General features: G+C 38.4%; 2 protein-coding genes across 5 annotated transcripts; one reads left to right on the top strand and one right to left on the bottom strand.

The window, feature by feature from the left end:
* The first annotated feature begins 512 nt into the window (after nt 1-512).
* On the top strand, nt 513-8753 carry LOC128673229 (chromobox protein homolog 5-like). The gene is made up of 6 exons (XM_053750935.2): nt 513-1345; nt 1732-1875; nt 2551-2694; nt 3130-3276; nt 3425-3549; nt 4688-8753. Exons 1-6 carry the CDS (start codon nt 1082-1084, stop codon nt 4710-4712), a joined length of 849 nt encoding a protein of 282 aa, XP_053606910.1. The 5' UTR covers nt 513-1081; the 3' UTR covers nt 4713-8753.
* Nucleotides 8754-9102: 349 nt separating this feature from the next.
* On the bottom strand, nt 9103-22149 carry Vps8 (Vacuolar protein sorting 8). Of its 4 annotated transcripts, none has more exons than XM_053750931.2 (11): nt 22017-22149; nt 21764-21860; nt 20686-20874; nt 18278-19087; nt 17493-17824; nt 17133-17256; nt 15152-15305; nt 13715-13932; nt 13306-13476; nt 12143-12326; nt 9103-11465 (listed from the first exon to the last, which is right to left on the bottom strand). In XM_053750931.2, exons 2-11 carry the CDS (start codon nt 21851-21853, stop codon nt 10324-10326), a joined length of 3414 nt encoding a protein of 1137 aa, XP_053606906.1. In that variant the 5' UTR covers nt 21854-21860; nt 22017-22149; the 3' UTR covers nt 9103-10323. The 4 variants fall into 4 exon arrangements, with proteins under 4 accessions (XP_053606906.1, XP_053606904.1, XP_053606905.1 ...); XM_053750929.2 differs by having other exon boundaries at nt 22006-22147; XM_053750930.2 differs by having other exon boundaries at nt 21764-21885; nt 21961-22141.
* Between the last annotated feature and the right edge of the window lie 6 nt (nt 22150-22155).

Here is a 22155-nt window from a genome sequence, read left to right as displayed (position 1 = left end):
AATTTTGGTGCGTATGTTGAATTGTATGTATGTGTATGTTACCGGCAATCTGTATATTTCAGGTATTCTATACATACCTATTTTACATATATAATACCTAGATATAATATAATAATTAGTAATAAAGAATAGTTTATGGGTGTAGGCAATATATGAAATATTATGAATATTATATTATATTATGAATATTATTGACCCTTACACTTTTAGTGATTGTTTATGGAATCTGCCAGTTCATCAAATATATATAAAATACACTAAATACAATCATATTTCTCGAAAATAGCACTAGAAAGACAATTATTCTGAAAGATAATTATTCTGAAAGACAATTATTCTGTCCTCCATTAGAAAGACAATTATTCTGAAATATCGATATGTCGATATATTTTTTTGTCGTTCAATCCCTTTGCAATCAAGAGTACTATTACGTGTACATACACGTTTGTTTTTATGTAAGTGAACCATACTGGTGTACAAAAAATAAGTGCAAGTGTTGCAGTTTCTGTGTGTTCAAGTTGCGTTTGTATTAACACAAAATATTTTTGTAAAGTGTGATTTATTTAGATGTATTTTCTAACTTCACTCCGCACCAAAAATAGCAGAAAATTTTGTTAGAAGAATTGTTTCTGTTACCATTACTAAATGATCTAAGTTTGGATGGGTAAGAAACGTAGCGGGAAACTGTAAATTAAAGGAAAGATTGGAATAATATGAATTTAAATAAAATTTTAACAGACCAGGTCTGCAGAATATGACATAAAAGTATGGCTGGAATATGTTTATATTTTTTGGGACGGAAATTCACGCAGGACAAAATCTACGTCTTTAATATTCAAATATTCAGGCAGTACTATACTATCGATAGTATAAGTTTAGATTATCTGTAGTATCAATCGGCATCACCCACCACAACACTATTTCTGTCATTTCTGTAATTCTATTTCTATAGGTACCTACCTAGTGGCTTGGGTTATCGTAGGTGTACCTACCTAGCTACGTAGGTATTTTGCGGCGTTTACTTGTATTTCCCTCCATTTAATATAAAACTTGCAATATTGTGTATTTTCCTAAATTTAATATGCGGAAAATATCAAAGAGTCGTACAGAGGACGATGTGGTATCGTCAACAAATGGATCTGTTGTTAATGAAGAACCCGTTGATACAACAAATGAACCCACGCTAAACGATTCTGAAGAAAAGGAGATGTCAGAAGATGTCGAAGCTGATCGAAGTAGCCTTACTCACTCTGATATTGCTCCTAAAAAAAACTCTCAAAAAGGTAAATCGAAAAAAAAGAAGTCCAAAGTAGAGAAAGAAGATGATGTCGAGGAAGAATATGAGGTTTGTTTTTATGATACACATGTTCACTTGTTGTTCTGTTTCTTAAAAATAGATCTCTGGATGTAGACTTTAGAGGAAAGAGGGGAGAGGTTTCGAACGTAGACTTTGAATCAACTGTGTAGGATAGGTCCTCCCAGCCCTGTAGGACCTATACAATACATTATTTTATAAAAGGTTACAAACATACTGACTATGAAGAGGTCTACCTATACCCTTGCCGTGAGGATAATTAACCAGTCTAACATAGTTATTAGGCTGTAAGGGCCTGTGACCACTCATTGTTTGGAAGAGGTTCACATTTGAAATTGAACAGATAGGTATTAATAGTCTATAAATATTTTGCTTCTGATTGCAAAATATACCTTTTTTACTCCTGTATTTTTCAGGTGGACAAAGTTGTTGATTCAAAGAAGATAAAAGGAAAACTGCATTACTTGATACGCTGGAAGGGTTATTCAGCTGACAGTGATACTTGGGAGCCAGAGAATACACTTTCCTGTCCAGAGTTAATAAGTAAATTCCATGATGAGGTACACATCTATTCATTATCATTGGTTCATTATGGTTTACTGGTGTCTTCAATATTTTGCAAACCTTATTATGTCCCATATCATATATAAAACCTTAAAGCAACATATATAGAAGATGTACAAAGGCCTTGGCACATATAAAATACATCTGATTCAATCTACTTTATGCTTACTTATACAATATTTATTAATTACTCTTAGATTATTTTAACTAAAACATCCATAAATGGAAATAATAATAAAAATATTGTTATGGCAAACCCAAATATAAGTTTTGTTATTATTGTGAAATTAGCAGTTTCAATTTTATTCTTAAAAACAGACAATTGATGATTACTTATTAATTCAAGAAAATATGTATAGATGGCGCTAGTAGTTTTAAATTTGCGCTCTGCCGTTTTAAGTATATTGCTTGTAGAATACAGGAAAACCTATAAGAATTCTATAAATTGTATGTAACCCACTTCACACAAGTTCAACTCACACTTAGCCTTATTCCACATTTCCAATGTGTCATGAATTGCTATACAATGTAAGATTCAAAACATGTGTACTATACACATGTTTTGAATCTTACATTGTTTAAACTATTATATAAATTGAGAAATTAGGCTATATCAAACAATTCTTTTTAAATAATTTCTGAATATTAACTAATATGGAGGATTTTTATAGAAAGAAAATTCAAAGAATAAGGAAAGTAAGTCATCTAAGAAAAAGAATCTTAAGAGAAAATCTACAAAAAAAGAAACTAAAACAAGTAAGAGACCTAAAACAAACTGGGATAGTGAGAAGGCCGATGAAAATGCAGAATATGAAGTAAGTTGACAGTTCTTATTTTTTTCATGTTAGTTTGTGACACCCAAAATATTATTTTGGTGGTCAGGAGGGTCAGATGGTTTTGGAAGCTAAATGTTCTTGGGTCTTTAATAACAATAAAAGCTCTGTCAAAAATGATATACTTGTAAAATACTTTATGCGGGCAAGAGCTAGTTTACCATATTTGTGCCGTGTTAATTTCTCTGCGAAAGCACGATTTACATACAAAGTTTCACTCCCCATTATAGTTATTTGGGGGTTGCTTTTTGGAAAAATGTAGCCTAGGTTTGAACTACATTCATACCAAATTTCATCAATAATGATCCTGTGGTTTAACCATAAAAGCGGAATAGACAGACAGACTTTCGCATTTGCCAGACAAGACAGACTCTTGCAAGGCCAAGGTTTGTTACAATTTATTGCAACTTGTTTCAGGTTGATCGAATTTTAGAAGTTCACCACAAGAAAAATGGCAATAGGGAATTTCTTATCCATTGGAAAGGTTGGTCAAGCAAATTTGATTCCTGGGAACCAGAGAATCATCTAAATTGTCCTGATCTAATAAAAAAGTTTATGGAGAAGGTACAAACTCGAAATAATTCTTAACTTATTATTCTGTACTAACATTTAAAAATTTTCCATTTTTGCTAAAACTTTGACAAATAGATTACTATAGAACTATAACTTTAAAATTTATAATTCATAATTATCTTGTATAATGTATACCTAGGTTGGTGCTGCACGAGCAACTGAAACAAGGAACTTAAGGGTGGCTCCAGAAACTACTAATCGTTTCACTCTACAAGCTCCATCTTCAGGACGAAGGTTGAGCAAAAGATGTGGTCAACGCCAACGGTAAGATTTTTTTATTTTATTTCAGGCCAACTCACAGATCAGATGATTTTGTTTGGGTCACGGGAAAGCGAGGGACAAGACTGACACAGGACCGTATGAAGTGGCGCGAAAAAAGGTAGGCCTTATACCCAGCAGTGGGTTGATGTTGGCTAAAATGATAATGATGGAAACATGTCAGGCAGTATTTAATATCCATAAATAAATACACATACATTGAATAGTTGAACAAGCTTTTGCCTAATTTTTGCTGAGCTAGAAAAAATCTTTTTGTAGTCTCTTCAGAGTCTTATTTAATTTCAAACTAGCATGTATGGAAAATTTCAAGAAGATTGGTGCCAAAGCGTGAAGAGAGAAAATAAACTTACTTTTGCATTTATTAGTTAATAGCTATTGCCCGCGTCTTCGCCCTTGTGAATTTCCCATGGGAGCATTTATTTTTCCGGTATGAAAGGTACCCTATGTCCTACTCAGTACTTCAAACCGCATGTATTCCAAATTTCAAGATTGGTTGAGTAGATAAAGGTAACAAACTTATTTTAGTTGTTGGGACAAGTAACAAACAAACTTATTTTAGTAGTTGGGACAAATAAATAATATAAGTTGGAAGGGAAGCCCCTTCGGTTCCGTAGGAATCATACCGATTTTTCAGGTTGTTAAATTGGGTGTAATAGCTAAGTGACCACTACTTTCTCAATACAGATTTAACAATTTCTCCATAAAGTTTTTACAATTGTTTCCTGAATGTTTCTTTGATTCTGTAAACATTAAATGAATTATTAAAAAGATCACTCACTACACGCACATCAATTTATTAATCCTTATCAAAATACACAAGTTGATCACAGGTACTTAACCTACCTACATGATTTTTGCTTTTTGATAAATCTTAATTTCCACCGCTCAGTCCAAAAGCATCGAAGGGGTACTTTTGAATATACTATAGATCGGAATAACTGAAATTAATTACCTCAGTAGGCTACCTAGATGTAACCAACTGAAATACGTCTTGCAGCACTTTGGGTTTGGCCGTAACATATACATATACTGAAGGGCAATACAAAAAGTAATTGAGCCCAATTTCAAGAGATAGTATTGTTTAAAAGCAATATTACAAGCATTTTATTATTATTATTTGCAGTGTTCGCTACGACAATGCAGAATGAATATGAATGAAAGCAGTCTACATTAAGAAGTGACATTCATATGAATGTACCAAAAATAATAATTCTATAATTTAGTAATAATTATATATTATGAAAATGGTTTGATTGCTGTACGAGCCTGTACGAGATACGTCAGATAAACATATAATATAAGAAAGCTCTAGTTAGATAATATTGTGTGAGTAGATTAATCTTAAAGCTTTCAAAGTCACAGTCTATTATATGTGTGAATTCTACAAAAAAAATGTACAAAAGGTGTGGCTCGCAATATTACATTATCTACCTGTCAACCATTAGACAAAACAGAGATAGCAAGTCGATAAAGTGCAAATAAACAAATTATAATTATGAGGTAAAATGCATTGAGCACAAATAAATAATTCTTCGTCATGAACACAACATTTTCATGTAATACTTTACCATGGAAAATTCATTAAACACACCATCATGTACGTATAGAGCGTCACGACCAAAAGCGTAGCGGACAAATTTTAAAAGCGTCGGGGAACGAGAGCCAAGTTGGACCCAAAGAAAGTTTGCTTTTGTTCATCACTATTTAAAATTGGTTCCAAATTTCTATTTTTCGATTGCTATATTATGCAACTTGTATTGAATGCAACTTCAGGGCTCTCTTTATGTTAAACACATTGTGTGTACCATTGATGCTGTCGAGCTAGTGAGCATTGAAAATATTTATATATTAATAATATATATCTATTAGCTATAAATAATACTGAAGCCCGCACTCCCAAGAACTGTTTGATGTAAGGTACAGATATTGCTATCTCCTTTACCGTTAGCTCGCGTCTTCATGTTTTAACTAGCTTTTGCCCGCGGCTTCGCCCGCGTGAATTTCATCGCAAAATCTCAGTATTTTTTTTATCGTGTACTCTGTAAGACTGGTAAACATGTATGATTCGAATTCGCATTTTTTCTAATCTTTAGTTCAATTTCCTGTATCGCGCTGCGTGTCTCGTCCCGCAAACTTGTAAAAAATCCCGCTTCCTGCTATGTAATGTAGATATCCCATACCGTTTCCTACATATTGTGCCATCATGTTTTTCGCAATGTGTCCAGTCCCATTTCCCACTACGTGTCTCTTTCCGATTTCCCGCTCTGACTCCCACTCCCGCTTTCTGCAACGCCTGCCGGCCCATTTTCCCTGACGTTTTACGTCCTGGTTTTTTATTAACGACAAACGTAAATTAAACATTTTTTGTATTTACTATAACTGTTATTTACTACAAAAAGTAAGTGTGCCAATTTTCAGCTATTTATCATGAAAATTGTATTAAGTCCCATACAATCTTTCACCCCCCTTTTCAACGGTGTAGAACTTTCATATTTACAGTTTTTCACCCCTTGAACCACTTTGGAGAATTTCCAAAAATCCTCTTTTAGTGCTTACCTACATGCAGTTTCGGGTGTACGTTGTCTGTCAGTCTGTCAGTCAGTCACTCGGTAACGGAAGAGTTTTATATATATAATCAACGGTATGTATAATCAACGGTAGGGCCAGCGCACGAATGTAAAGATTTTCGTTAGCGCTTTTGTTTTTCGGATTACTTTATAAATTGATCTGGCTGAATACTAATTTATTTCAAAACTAAAATGCCTATAGCAATCTCGGATAATGTAGCTTTATAATGGTGAAATATTTTTTGAAATTGGTTTGGTAGCTTCGGAGATTACCAGCCTCAAACATACAAACGCTTATCTCTTTATAATATTAGTATGGATTTGTGAGAGAGAAACTACAACGTGATTTAGAGATTAAAAAGTTTTTGTGGCGCCATCTAGTGATTTATTTCGGAAGTACAATATCATTTTGTCTGAGCGAAACCATAGCGCATTTTGAAAGTCTTGATGGCGCCATCTATTCAAATCTTTATGTTCAAAACTCAAATATAACAAAATTAAATTGAAAATTGATACCTTCTAATTATATCTATATCAAACTTTCATCGATAAAAAAAAAAATATTCTGTTTAAACCTTTCTACAAAATTTTAAAGTAAATCGTCTCCGTGGATTGTTATTTTAATTTTCCTACAGGACCCTCCTCATTTTCCGGGATGAAATGTCTTTAAGATGTTAACCCGGGATTTCGAGGAATTTTTGATACATAATTAGGTTTTAAATTGTCCTACGAGAACCTGACCATTTACCGAGACGAAATGTATCTAAATATCCTACAGGACCCTCCTCATTGTCCGGGTTGAAATTTTCGTCATCTCTATCAGTAACTAAGTACGAAGAATTAAAAAAATATATCCAATGTACAAATTGGCCTTTCTTCAATTTTATTACATGTATTGATAAATTTTATTATATGTATTGATATACCCCTAATATTACATATGTATCTGTATACCTATCAGCACGCAAGTGAGGTTGGACTACAGATGAAATGTTTAGCAATACATTGTTTTTTGGATCCATGGAATTAGTAGGTAACGAAGTACTTATTAAATCCATGTTTGGTTGGATCAAAACTTAGCAGGCTCCAGTATTACTTATAGCTTCATGCACCAATAAAGCCACCCGTTACCATGGTGCACAAATCAACATCATTTGTCATGCTTTAGAAGTCATGTCATTGTTTTTAAAAAATAAAAAATAAAAATTGAACCGATTCAATGGCAAGAATCTTACCACTGCGCCACCGAGGTCGTCAAATACTGTGTATCTTATTTTATTGCTACATGATAACATCGTAGTCATATTCCATATCAAGAATACATATTTTAATAGATATTTTTCATTACCTACATATTTTGAATACAGTTGTATTTACAAAAAAACATTTTGCTCTTAAACAGCATTTTTTCAGACTAGGTAAGAGTTTGTGACTTTGTGAGTTTGTATGTTTGAGTCGGGTAATCTCCGAAACTACCGAATCGGTTTCAAAAATTCTTTCACCATTAGCAAGTTACATTATCCAAGATTGCTATAGGCTATAAGCCCCGGGCAACATCTAGTTCATAATATAAAACCTGCAAACACTGTTTTTTTTAAATATTTTATGTAAAACTGGTGGGTTTTATGTAAGATACTATTTTGGAAGTATTTTAGTGCATTTTTTTATATAGCGCCTGTGTACTATTTACTTCATTATGTTTTTTTTATAATATAAATTGGTGATCCACCTACGAGCAAAGACCATCTTACTAACTGACGGCTTTAATGTTGATTGAAAAAGAAAGAAGAAAAAAAAGAGCCAGTGTTCGAATGAAGCATTCTAACCTATCTACATATGTACCAAGCTCTAAAATTTATGACGAGTCGCGAGGCGCCGTTGGCAAGGTCGCAGCTTTGCGATACAGTGATACACTGGCGAGCTTTTACCGACGGACCACAAACCCGCGTCTTTACTGGCCCGAGAATGAGTGGATAGTGCGACTTTACCATTCGATATGGACTGTCGATATTTTTCGCAGTGAGACGCAGTGAACTAATACGGTGTGGTTGTCGTCGCGTCGCAATATTATATTGTAGAACTTGTGATTGGTTCGCTTCGTCTCGTTTCGAAACCTCATCGGTCACACTGCAGCCTAGGGCGAAGTGCGGGTTTGCATTTCTATTCTTACCATCGAATGGATTCGAAGTGAGACGCAGCGAACCAATCACAGTATGCCATTGTGACGCAACGTCAACCATACCCCAATGTGATTTCACTGGTTCACTGCGTCTCACTTCAAATCGATTCGATGGTGAAAACTGAAATGCAAACCCGCACTTCACCCACGAATTGATAGGTCACTCGCTCACTAGTTGCAAGGTAGGTATATTCTGTAATTGTTAATATGATTTCTTTATGTCTCAGGATTATGCTTACTATTATAGAAAAGTATATTGAGTTACTCAATTATTTTCAATATTCCGCTAAAGATTACCATAGTACCTATATAGACTACAATGTCATATGAGAATATTAGATTAAGAGTATGCCGGAAAGAAGCGGTCTTTCAAAAAACTTAAGTACATTGGATGTAAAAATGGCGAGATTTTAGTTTTAATGCAATAAAATAAGTGTATTTAAACGATGTTTGATTTCCATGCTCATTCTATGACACCCAAAACTACGCCACAAAATTGTTTATGAAGCGATAGGATATCACGATAATCGGTAGTCGTTTGTCAAATACCTGTTGTTACGTATTTGACAAACGACTATCGATTACTTAGCTGATTTGTAATAAGTCAGTTGATGCTTTCATATAAGTTTGTAATTTGAAGTGCTGTCTCAAATTAAAATTCTTTTGAAACATATAGCCTAATCATTTTTGCTGAGCGTACACATCTTTATCGTTCACAGTACACTCAATTGATGTACCTTACGCTTTCTTACTTTAAAGGGAAAACACAATTTGGTTTAAAAATATCAGTTATTTTTTTGAACATTCCACACATTTTTTTTATTGTCTTACAATGTGATTACCTACGTGGTACGTGTATTATGTGTACGGTATGGTAATACAAATCATTAACTTATATAACAAATTTATTTATACAGTCTGTCAAGAAAGTAAAGAAAACTTATTTTAAACAATAATAAATAAATAATTTAAATATATTAGGACAAATCACACAGATTGAGCTAGCCCCAAAATAAGTTCGAGACTTGTGTTATGGGATACTAACTCAACGATACTATGTTTTATAACAAATACATATATATAAACATAGACCCGGGCCAATCAGAAAAAGATCATTTTCCATCATGACCCCACCGGGGATCGAGCCCGGGACCTCTCGGTTCAGAGGCAACTTTACCACTGCGCCACCAAGGTGGTCAAAATATATTTATACATATTTTAAACGAATTATATTTTTTTACACATTTTTTAATATCATATAGAATTATTAAGATCAACCAGATAAACATTCAGTGTTGCCAGCCAACAGGAGACAGTGCCCTCATTTATTTTTTTCAGTTGAAGACTGTACGGGTCACTTCACTACAGTTCTGTGGTATGGGTGTACCTAGTTAACTATTCAATACATATTTTACAATTATTTGATATACGAGATGATGATAAGCTATACAATTTTTGAACGCTATTTAGCTTTTTTAGGTTAGATTGTGTAATAAAAGATATTTGTTTTAAAACCTTAATTTTTTGCACAATAAGATTATTCGAAATTCACCTAAAACCCACACAGGGTGGTGGATTTGGGGTAGGGATGAAAAAGTAGTACCTATTGCTAAATTTCTTAAGTTTTGATTGTATATATGGATCTATACATACATTGGAATAAGTTACAAACAATAATTTAATATAAAAAATATTTTATACAGCCGGGGACCCCCTGCATCCAATCATGATCCAATCGATTTTGATTTTTATCAAAATGTTTGAGGTACATATGGTCTGTTCATAAATTCGTTAGGTGTTAATAAAGTGTTAAGTTTTTGGTTTTAGCTCAAGTGGTCACCCTAGATAGAATCACAAAAACAATAAGCCCTTTTATTGTACTTAATGCAAATTTCTTTGTTATCCAACTAGCCTACTAGTTAGTAAATAATGCTCGTTTTTGTATATAATATGATTACACTTTATTAACAATTTAAGCTCAAACGTGATGCAATTGTCAATAAATCCTAAACGTCACACTACACCTTCGAGATCCGGACGCGGTGGTGCTACTAATAGTAGAGAATTGTCGGGGGGAGGAGAAACACGGCGCGGCGCGCGCGTCGGCAACACGGCCACCTCCGCGGGGACGCGCGCGCCGCACGCGGCGCACGCCGGCTCCGGCGCGCACGCCGCGTGCACGGCGCGCGCGCAGTGCTGCGTGCGCGTCGCCGCCAGCGCCAGCCGCCGGCCGCAGCGCACGCAGCGACCGCGCACCGGCAGCCCGCGGCCCGCCGCCGCCAGCGCGCGCGCCAGCGCCTCGTGCGCCTCGCGGCCGGCGATGCGCGCCGCGCACTGCCAGCCGCGCCGCCGCGTGCCCGCGCACGCCGCCAGAGCGAGCGCGGCGCGCGGGCTCGCGCACGTGCGGCCCAGCAAGCTCTGCACCGGCAGATAGGGGACCGCCTCGAGCAGCAGCGCGGGCGGCAGGCCGGGCGCGCGCTGCAGCAGCCGCTCCCACATGGCCGCGGCCGCCGCGCGCGGCACGCTCGCTGCCGCGCGCGCGCACAGCGCCCCCGCCTCGCCCGCGACCTCCGCGGCGGACTCCGCCTCGCTCCCCTCGAGGCGACGCAGGAGACTCTCGAGGGCGCCCTCGCAATCACCGACCGCCTCGAGGCAGGTCGCCTCGGCGTCTTCGACCTTCATTTCTCGGACGATCGCCAATGCGTCCTCTGGACGGACGATGCCCGGATTCTGTATAAGGAACTCTTTCACGCCTCCGCTATTAGATTTACACATGTTTCGTAGATGAGCGGCGGCGGCATCACCTCGAAGGCGCCCCAATTTCAGCAGACAGTCTGCAAACTCTAGAACTCGTTCCCCAGACATAACATTCAATACGGGAACGACATAGTCTGATTCATCATCTTCGATTAACTCGGCTGCGGCGCGTGGTCGTAATTCAACGAGTGATCGGAAAAGATCACATCGGTCGTCATGAGAAAATGTAGCAAATAATTGGCCATCGTCGGCTGCGCGCGTGCGCACGTAATCGAAAAGTTCGTCGATGTCTACGGCTGACGGTTCGACGATTTGGAAAAAATGTTCGAGCGCTCGTTTATGTTGTCCAAGCTGAGCCTCCAGCCGCCACAGAACGCGAGGGCGGCCTTGCAGCTCATCTGGAAAGACAAATAAAACTTTTTCATCATGACGGCGACAACGTGGCGATCACACGTGAGTTAAATTTAGTTCTTAAAAATATAATACAGTAATGTACGCTACGATATTAGGCATACAAAAAAGCCAAAGTAATAATATTCAATTTTATTTACGATTAGATGTTGATTATCTTATTAATTTTTTTAAACTTAATTATCGTTTTATTTAAATTTTAAAACATATAAATGTAACCACTGACTGTGGATCTTAGCTCTAGCGTTAAGTTTTTGTGCCATATTTGTAGATGCTCAAAAATATTTATTTCTATTTTTCTTTTATTAGTGGGATCCTATAATTGGCTTTCCGATTTGTATTTTAAGTGACTATTCTGTATATATAGCTGTAGGTTTTTCTAAGAATAAATAATTAAATTCATTAATTAAATATCATGTATAGCAATATCAATGAAAAATAATCTTTCTTTCATACATAACGAGTGTATTGATATTGCTAACGATCTCCATTCCGATCCACATTACATTGGTGTTAGATTATATTCATGTCGAATGACTAGTGTACTTTTATCCCAAAATTTCCACGGGATTGAAGCCCCGAGGCGCAGCTAGTTAATAATATTTGCGTATGTTACGGCTAAAGTAGTTGGTGCCGTTAAATAAAATCTGTTTCCGTGCGGTACCTATATCATGTAGAGACGGCAGATGCAGCAGCAGCAGAGTGAGGAGCGCGCGGTCGGCGCGTTCGCCCGCCGCCGCCCGCGCGGCCGCGCGCGCCGCCGCCGCCAGCGCCGCGTCGCCCGGCAGCGCGCCCGACCGCAGTTGGCTCGTCACGAACTCCAACACTTGCAGCACCGCCTCGCTGTCCTGAGAAACGAACCCTCATTTATACATTACAAAATATCTTTATATGACACCTGATCTGAAACAATCGAATTCCATGTTTGAACTTACAAGTGAAAGTACGTAATTGAAGTCACAGTCACAAATACAGACCTGAAAAATTTTATTAAAATCCGTTGTTCCTCTTCAAAATTATTTATAACACGGTCGAAATAAATGTGAATATCGCTGCATACAAACGTTATTTAAACCTGTCTAAATGCCTGCCTGAACAAACCATGGAATTAGTAGGTACTCCGGAGTCCCTAATAATTCCATGGTCCAAACACATTATTCCGTCGTGTTACATCAATATTGATAGCAATGAGTATTCTATTTTTTATGTATTTATAAGTGCAGACTGGCAGAAAATATTATTTTATCTTTAAAAAATACGAACTAAAGTAAATAATTGATGGATGTTGTTGTAGTTGTTTATGTATTAGAAATTGTATTTTTTTTCTATTATTTTTATTTTCTTCGTAGGCAGGTGTTGTATAAAGCATATGTATCACTCGAAAGAAAGTACGATTCACAACTCGTGTGTCAACATACACCCTTGTTAGAATCTGTGACTTTTATTTCTCAATAAACAATGTACTATTGTTGTCCATAAAAACAATATCAGTACAAAATTAATAGTTTTGGTATACATGAAGGCAAAACAACTAATTTAGAAAATAATGATTTCAAAAAATTGCCCACGCACCTGCTCACCAGGACAGTGCTCTTCCTTGCACTCGATTACAGATACATAATCATTTGTCTGTCTGTTCGCTTCTCAACTTAAAAACTTCTGCACTGACTTTCATGCGATTTTCGCCAATAAATAGTGTGATTCCGGAGAAAGTTTAAGTGTATAATTATTTTTTACCCTAGCGAAGCCGGGACGGGCCGCTAGTTCAAGATACAATTCTTATATTTACAAGATTTTAGAGCATTTTTAACAATGTGTTAGAGTGACCTGCAGCTGCGGAATGAAGGCCAGCAGCGCCCTGGCGACGCGCAGGCGGTTCTGCTTGCCGAGCGGGCCGGTGAAGGGCGGGTCGCGCGCGCTCTGCTGCAGCAAGCGCATGGCCGCGTCCGCGTCGTGCTGCACCGCCGTCTGCAGCGGGGACCGTCCGTGTGCGCCCGTCTGATCCATTTATTCCAAATATTCACAATTCGATTTTAAACTTATCTAGCCGAAAAAATATATACATTTAATATTTTAAAAAAGAAATAATTAACAAAACCGAGTACGAGCTGCTCTCGCTTATTATTATAATAATAATGCATTGTTATCTAAACAAAATTTCAGCTGGCGCTGTATGTAATTTACAAATGTTCGGGTAGATAGTGCAAGTTGCATAAAAGCTTGTAGAAAGACTCGCCTCAGCCAGCAAGGTTTGCAGCGCGTCGTGTCTCGCGGAAGGGCGCTTGTGCTCGGGCAGCGGCCGGCCGCCCGCGCCGCGGCCCGCCAGCGCGTCCGCGCACGCCAGCACGAGCGCGTCGCCCGCGCACGCGCACGCGCACCCGCACGACGCGCGCGCGCGCCCGCACTCCGCCGACACGTGCTGCACGAGCTCGCGCATCGCGCCGCAACTGCCGCCTGTATCGGTTTCAAATTCATATACTTTTTTTACCTACTTTTGTTATTATCAGCGAAGACCTGTTAATAGTAATCTTTGATGTATTTCCATTTTTATACTGTTAAATAATTACTGTTGGTTTTCCTTAAATAAATAAATACTTGTTCGACGGTAATTGCTAAAGCCGGAACAGTCGCCAGCATTGATAATGCTGACCTGAGGCTACGCTTATGGAACAGCCCAATTAACCGAACGTGATTGGTAAGGAAATAGAAATTGCTGTGCGTGTAACATGTGTATGTTTTCGTGACGTAAAACTACGGTTTATTAGGTGGTGTAGACGTATTAGTTAAGTATTTTATGGATCACTATGGAGGCTAGTTCAGGAGAAAACATATATACACACGGCGAACTACTGATATCCTTTACGACTACGTTTCTCTTACTCGATAATAATGCACTCAAAACAAACTTCAACGCAGTCGAAAAAGTAGTCGACAGTCGCGTCCACACTAACGTAAACCGCCTTACGAGCACCCTTTTAACCCCCGACATTTTAACATACAAAAGAGGAATTATAAATTTAACGTGTCTGTATATATATTTGTATCTAGTTTTTTTATTTGAAAGATAATTTAACCTAAAGTGTTCTTAGCTATGTTACCGAAATGTATGTTCAGCCGTTTGGAAACCGTTCAGCTCTTTAGCGGATGAGAGAATGCACGAAACTTCGGAGTCGGGGGTGTCTAAAATGTTTAATGTTTATTAGAAGTGTTAATATTTACTTGAAACTTCGCATACAAGGTACTATATATACCTACTCCGAGTGCCGCATCTTATCACTTTATATATAACCTACCAACATCTAGTGGATAGTAGTCGCTACTCCACTATATGTTCGTAGATATTCGTAGTCTTGTATATTGGTATTATGTTACAGCGTGTATTTTCATTCATTTATATCAAGTGTTTTATTGATAAAACTGGTGTTAGATTTTACTCAAGTCGCCTTAAGGCATCTAACATGACTTGCGATTCGCAAGTAGTCGCATACACACCAGTGAACAAAACTGTCCACCAAGTGGAGTCAGATTGGTATACAAACTCATGTGGCACGAGTAGGATTCGAACCAGGGACCTTTCAATCACATGCGAACAGTTTTAACCACTAAATCACCACCGCTTCATCGTATGTTTATTGAAGATGTGTCGTGACATCGTATGTTTAGCCGAGTGTACCGAGAGCAGCGGCGACGGCGCCGACAGCGCGCCACAGCCCGCGCTGCCTGCAGAAGACGCTGGCGCGGTGCGGGTCCAGCGCCGTGAGCGGCAGCGACGCCAGCACGCGCTCCACCAGCGCCGGCTCACACTCCGCCAGCCGCTCGATGAGCGCCTGAAACAACACCAGAATGTCTTCACACTCAATTATACAGGGTGATTTTTTATCCAGTGTCCAAATTTTTTCTAGGTATTAAGTACCATTAATACATAGATTATTTGAAAAAAAAAAAGTATGAAAAATTTCAAATTAGAAATAATTTTCTTGTACCGAGTATCCTTTCAATATAGACACCCGAGTAAACAGTACTCATGCGCCGGCCGCGCCCCGCCGAAAGGGAAGGCAATTGTAATAACGGGGGAGGGAAGGGGTGGACGGGGGTGCCGGCGGCGCCTTTGAAACCTCTGCGCAAACGCCGCGCCGCCAGTCGCCTAGCTCCCGTGACATACGCGTGCGCTCTTATGCAATCGGCTCATTTCGTGATTCGCGATAGGAACTTGTTCGTATTTTTAATTTTCTACAATGTACTGGAACCGTGAGTACTACGAAATGGTGCGGTGCTACATTTTGAGTGGTGAAAATTTAGCAGCCAGAGGATGTATAAGGCCGAAAGTATTCCTCGAATTCGCGCTACGGGCATACTGGAACCAGCAGTTCCTCACCGTAGAACAATTTTGCGAGCTAACCAAAGGCTCTTGGATCATGGCCGAGAGGAGCTGGATGGCAGATCGGCATTGGCCCGTCGCATGGCCACCTCGGTCACCAGACCTTACGCCCTTAGACATTTATTTGTGGGGTGAAGTGAAGACTTGTTTACGTTGAAGAGGCCCAAAGCCTCGATATGTTAAAAACACAAATAGTGCGTACATTTGACACAGTGAAAAGAGACACTTTAGTGCTTAATAAGTTAAAAGGTAATTTAAGAAAAAGAGCCAGGATCTGCTTAGAAATAGACGGTTTACATTTCGAACAGGTCCTGAAGTATTGTGACTGATAGTGTAGGTGCCCTCGTAACTACACGTAAGTTGATTTTAGTGAACTTTTAATTAGTTGATTTTTAATTTTGTACATAAGTTGATTCAAATGTTTTAAATACGCCTGATTGCACGTGTTTTTTTTTTTTTACTCGTACCTATTGTTGGTAATTTTATTGGAATCCAATAACTATGTAATTAAAAGCCTTTTGCAATTTGACGGTCCTAAGCCCGGAAAGTATGAAGGGAAAATTTGCAACTTATGTACACAGCAACTGCGAAAAATCTGTATTTTGTCAATGGAAATGGAAGGGGTCAATGCCCACGAGAGGCGGGATTGAAAGCGCGTGATCTTACCTACCGTGTTTATGGCGCGCGGTGTCAACTATTGTAAACACTTTTGGGATAACTTTAGCACGCTTTATTTCGATTTTTTTGTATGGAGAGGTACATAACGAAAAAATACGCGTCTTATTATTTTCGACAAAGAATATAATACATAAATTTGGACACTGGATAAAAAATCACCCTGTATATAGCTGAAAACGGGGGTTTTCCCCGATCGAAGCCGACACGGGCCGCTAGTATCCTAAAATATTATAAACTAGCAGCTCCGTCCACGGTACCTATGTTTCAGGGTCATTAGATATATTCCAAATTTCATCAATCATGGCGCCGAGCAGCGGTTCAGACGTCACCATTTTCTTTGTGGTGGTAATATAATCAATCCTCTAGTATAAAATAATGTGCACTTTTTAATTTTCGCGATTAAATAAAAGAAACTGATTAAGATGTAATGGTAATGCTAGTGTATGGTTTGGCTTAGTCTTGGGGTGGCGCGGTCAAGAGGGTAGGTACTATAGATATTGTGCGCTAAAAACTGCGTGTTTTCATGTTAGGGATTTATATGCGTCACTAATTGGCAGAAGTCAACGTGTGAACAGCAATCTGTATAAAATATCCGAACCTGAGTTGAATCAGGCGAAGGAGGCATGTTTGTTAATTTGCACATAACAGCAGCGTCACCCAAGGCTTCGACGAATGCTTTTTCAGAAGAACACTGTTCCCATAAATTGCTCCATAATTCCTCACTGAAAAGAAAATAATGTGTTGTATTAGTTATAATCCACACAATTAAAAAAAACAAACTTTGTCTCTGTCCTCTTACAACACTGCCTAGTTCAGAATTGCGTTCTTTTATTTTTTCAATAAATCATTTCTAATATTATCAATCCTGGTTTCTTTTGCCCTAAACCCTTCATAATGACACCTGAGCCTCATTTTATCCCGAACTAATCTGATGTACAAATTGGCAAGTTATATAAACCTTAAATGGAACTTCAGACAGAGTTCGATAACTTGATCGGCTACACTCTTGTTCGCCAGTAAATGTGGTCTCTGCGACAGATAGTCGACGAAGTCCCTCGCGAGCGTTTCAGCTTCAGGGCCGTCAGCGAGGGCGAGGAGACGCAGGGCGTGGGAGTGGTGGGCGGCGCGCAACGCGGCGTGCGCGCGCGCGCAGACGTCGCGCACGCGCACGCGCACGACGCCGCGCCGGCCCAGCAGCGATAGCGCGCCCGCACGCACGCATGCGCCGCCCAGCGCGCTCACGCCCGCCGACCTCATCGCGCTCGACACCAATCCGTCCGTCCAAAGGCCCTATTTCAAAAATGTGTAACACATTTAATCCTTATCGATGAAAATCAAACATATACTTATTATAGGTACAGTATTATGAGTAATAAAAGTTTTAAATTAGAAATAGCTATAATTTTAATTTTACTAATCTTCATTTAGTTTTTTGTTTTGTGATTATAGAAAACAATATACTTATTCAACACTTACTATTATCCAACTAATATTATAATAGCGAAAGTTTGTGAGGATGCAAGTGTGTATGTATGTTTGTCATCTTTCACGCAAAATCTACTGGACCGATTCTTATGAATTTAGTACACGGGTAAAATAAAACCTAGAATAACACATAGGGTAGATTTATCCCGAAATTCTTATGGGAGTGAAGCTCCAGAGCGCAGCTAGTTATTATAATAATTTAATAGACCACTGTAATAAATCATAAACACAAATATGTATTATATAATTGGTACCAACCTTAAAGAAAGCTGAGGCATAAACAGGTTCAATGTGAGATAGGTCCAGAGGTTTGTCATAGTCATCTCCCCATAATCGAAGATTTTCATCCGAATCAAAAATAGCCAAACTTCCACCAATCCAGCCGAGCCATAATGGCGTGGTTTTCAATTCAACTCGTTTCAGCGGCCGCAATGTTATCGACGACCCAGTTACATTTACTGATATCCATTGCAATGTTTTCGAACGAGCACATACAAGTATCCGATTGTCTGATTCACACCACTCTAAGACGGGCAGAGTGTCGGGTGGACCGCCCAGACGCACTCCCGCGGCACGTCCGCCTGCCACTATGATGACCCGCGACAGCGTGGCTAATGCTAAAATTCTTGCATCTCTAGCCTTCATCGCTACTACTTCCCCTCTAGCACCCGAAAACAAACAGGAAGTACGAGCCGATCGCACTCCAAGTGGCCGAGAAAACTTTATCAACCAAACAGAGCCGCCTGTATCAAGTGCGAGCCCTGACATGCCTGCCCAAGTTACTCGTAATATACCCCATATTTCTCCTCCTAACGTCACTCTTCGCAGCAAAATCCCCTTTATACTTTCATACTGACAGATGAGGCCACGTGCGAAGCCAGCCAGTAAGCGAGTTCCATCGCTGTTATATGACAAACACGAAACTGCTCCGCGGTCTGAGTTTGAATTACAAACCCATCGTAATATTTGTTCAAAAAATGTCAAAAGATGACCATGTGCTGTCCCCACTGTCAATCTACCATCTTTGGCGACACTAAGTGAAGTGACCACGCCTGTGGATGATCGGTCCTGTAATGACGAAAAATCTATATATATAAAAGCGAAAAACATTCACACACTCACGTATCACGAAATCTCGAAAACTACCGAGCTCATGAATATGAAATTTGGCAGGAAGGTAGATTCTGGAGACGTTCACTGGACTGGAGATTTCTAGGAGATGTTCGCTAAGAAAGGATATTTCGAAATTCCATCCCTGAGAGGGTGAAATAGGGGTTTTAAAAAATTAATAATGCAGGGTTGCAAGTTTGTATAAAACATCGTAATTTTTGAAGTAAGACTCCCGAAATTTTTAATTTAAATTTGTTATTGGTAAAAAATAATAATGCATTAATTAGATTTTGAAAATTACTTCTCTAGGGGAATGATGTAGGGGTGGAAATTTATGCGATACTTTATTATTTTTGAAGAGAGGTCCATGAAATGTTCGGCACGCGTTACGGGAAGCGGGAGTGAGACCCGTAGCGGGAAATGGGATGGGGCACGTTACGGGAAAAGACATTGTAGGACAAGTTTCGGAAGGAGACACGTAGCGGAAATCGTAGCGGGAAAAGATGACAGAAATACTTTACAGAACCTAATGCAACCCGAAGATAATTACTTTTAAGAACCGAAAATCACGCGTGCGAAGCCGCGGCCTAAAGCTAGTATTTAAATAAAAAGGACAATCGTGGGCAAATATTAGGTAATAATCCCAATTAATCCCAACTATCCTAACTAATATCCCAATCCCAACTAATATTATAAATGCGAAAGTAAATTTGTTTGTTGTTACCACATCACGCATTACCTACTCAACCAATCTCCTTGAAATTTTGCATTTAATTAAGAGTATGGAGAAGGACAAGGAAAGGTACCCCACCTTTCATCCCGGAAAAAAATATTATTCCCGTGGCATTAACGAAAAACTTATATAGGTGACGCTAATTACAAAAACACTAGATGGCGCTGTGTGTACTTTAAGGTGGCGCACGATAGTACACGGTAGTGTGCATTTTAAATGCGTCATGCGCATTTTATTTAAACTGTCCCAATCCCATTTTAATACAAAGAAAAATCTGTTCCCGATGGCATTTAAGCGGGCGAAGCCGCGGGTGAAACATCTAGTGGATTCATAAATGACCAAAAGAAGAAAACTAGCTTCTACTTAGAAAAATGACACAATATAATTTGCTAAAATTAATTAATTTAAAAAGGAAGATGTAAATTTAATTCCCACTTTCCAATTGCTAAGTTACTAAGGTGCCAAGTTCTAAATCTTAGTAAGTACATTCAGAGTTATTATTTAGTAATCACAATAGTTTTACAAAATACAAATTAAGACTGTACCTACCTACCTATGGAAGTCTATGAATAAGGCCTTACCAATTCAAAATATTCTGCGAAGTTTATTTCTATCCCAACTAATAATATTATAAATGTGAAAGTAAGTTAGTTAGTTTGTTTGTTACCTTTTCATGAATTATCTACTGGACCAATTGTTATGAAATTTTGTACATGGGTAGAAAATAACCTGGAATAACACAAAGGGTACTTTTTCTCCTAAAATTCCCATGGGTGTGAAGCCCCAGGGCACAGCTAGTATTATATAGGTATAAGTTACACACCTGGGCTTGTACAAGTTGTTGAGAGACAGCTTGAAGTAACTCCACTTGTAATGCTGAGCAAGCCCCAGATTCATCTGTAGGCTTGAGTAGTTCTGCTGGTGGCTCTTGGCCATCTTCCACTTCATCCAATAAAACCTCAGCTAGTGTTGGAGCTTCACTTGCTGGTAATGCATACTCTACTTCATCCAGCTGTAATTTTCATTTCAATTAGATTTTTATTATTCATAATTTTAACTGCTAACATTTTAGAACAAAAGTTAACACATCCATGCATGTGCATGGATGTGTTAACTTTTGTCAAATCAAACCTGCTTCCACTCCAAGTACAATGTAATTAATTTTATAAAGTATAGTAAGCCGTTGATGTACAATATTACATAGTGACATCATGTGTCACATGTCATCATGTACCCTACAATAAATAAAAATTCAAAATTTGTCAGAAAAAAAACACAAAGTAATACAATAGGACAACTCATATCCTCGTAAGTATTCTATAGAGGCAACTAAGAGATAAAAAACGGCTTGACAGCTGATAAGCAACAACACTGTTACCAAAGAGGGTTGATGCCATGTAGACATCTGCTCAAAATGAATCATTTATGTACTTCTGTACTAGAAGTTTATGAGACTGATTAGGCAGAATTTTATTATGAAAAAAAAAACAATACATATTATAAAACAAAGAAAATCTGCATCTACCTGTCCATGATATACTCAAAAACTTCTTGCACAAATTTCCATGCAGCTTTCACCAATAGATATTGTGATTCCTGAAGAAGGTTGAGGTGTATAAATTAATATATTTACCCCATCAGAGCCGGGATAGGCTCCTAGTTTATATATTATAAAGCAAACCCTTTGAAAGTGTTAATCAAAGGGTTTGCCTTGTATTGTAATAAAAATATTGTTTTCCCAAGTTAAAGAGTAGACGTCAGGCAAGCGGTCGATCCTGGAAACACAGCTAAAAGCATCTTTAAAATTGTAAGGTTTATTTTTTAAGCTGATTCTGGGCTTAGCTGCTTCGCTCACAGCGTAGAGAGAAACTAAAAAATTATAAAATTACATATGACTTCACCTCTTCAATATCTAAATACTGCAGACTCTCAACAGATTCCAAATCAGAGTCCAATAAAGACTGAACCGAGGGAGCCTTTAGCAAATCCATGTTTCAACTGAAAAACGATCAATTTTTGAGTTCTTTTAAAGTTACATGTTAAATAATAAAAGCAGAAACTACGTTTTTAATATTTTTTCTGATTATTTATTATTTACTTTTAAGTTCTGCCAGATCTTGAACGAATTTCGACTCGATCTAACCTTTAGTCTACCTTTAGGGGCAGGCACAGGCAAAGAAAATGTTTACTCTGACGAACAAACACAGGACTGCACAGGACAGGGCAGGGGGTGCCGATCAGGAGTACTTTTGTTCTGTGGTGCCGGTTGGGTGACACTGACACTTGGTATTGG

The sequence above is a fragment of the Plodia interpunctella genome, chromosome 10 (assembly GCF_027563975.2).
Source record: "Plodia interpunctella isolate USDA-ARS_2022_Savannah chromosome 10, ilPloInte3.2, whole genome shotgun sequence".
NCBI lineage: Eukaryota > Metazoa > Arthropoda > Insecta > Lepidoptera > Pyralidae > Plodia > Plodia interpunctella.
The sequence above is the reverse complement of the archived record's forward strand: the minus strand, read 5'-3'. Positions and strand labels throughout refer to the sequence as shown.

Bases quoted from the DNA above. Each gene is read 5' to 3' on its own strand.
- LOC128673229 (XM_053750935.2), top strand. From the start codon at position 1,082: ATGCGGAAAATATCAAAGAGTCGTACAGAGGACGATGTGGTATCGTCA. The intron at 1,346-1,731 runs GTTTGTTTTTAT...TGTATTTTTCAG, and splicing joins ATGTCGAGGAAGAATATGAG to GTGGACAAAGTTGTTGATTC. The intron at 2,695-3,129 runs GTAAGTTGACAG...AACTTGTTTCAG, and splicing joins ATGAAAATGCAGAATATGAA to GTTGATCGAATTTTAGAAGT.
- Vps8 (XM_053750931.2), bottom strand. From the start codon at position 21,853: ATGGATTTGCTAAAGGCTCCCTCGGTTCAGTCTTTATTGGACTCTGAT. The intron at 13,477-13,714 runs GCGAGTCTTTCT...TAAATGGATCAG, and splicing joins TGCAAACCTTGCTGGCTGAG to ACGGGCGCACACGGACGGTC. The intron at 12,327-13,305 runs GTCACTCTAACA...TTCGTTTCTCAG, and splicing joins CCTTCATTCCGCAGCTGCAG to GACAGCGAGGCGGTGCTGCA.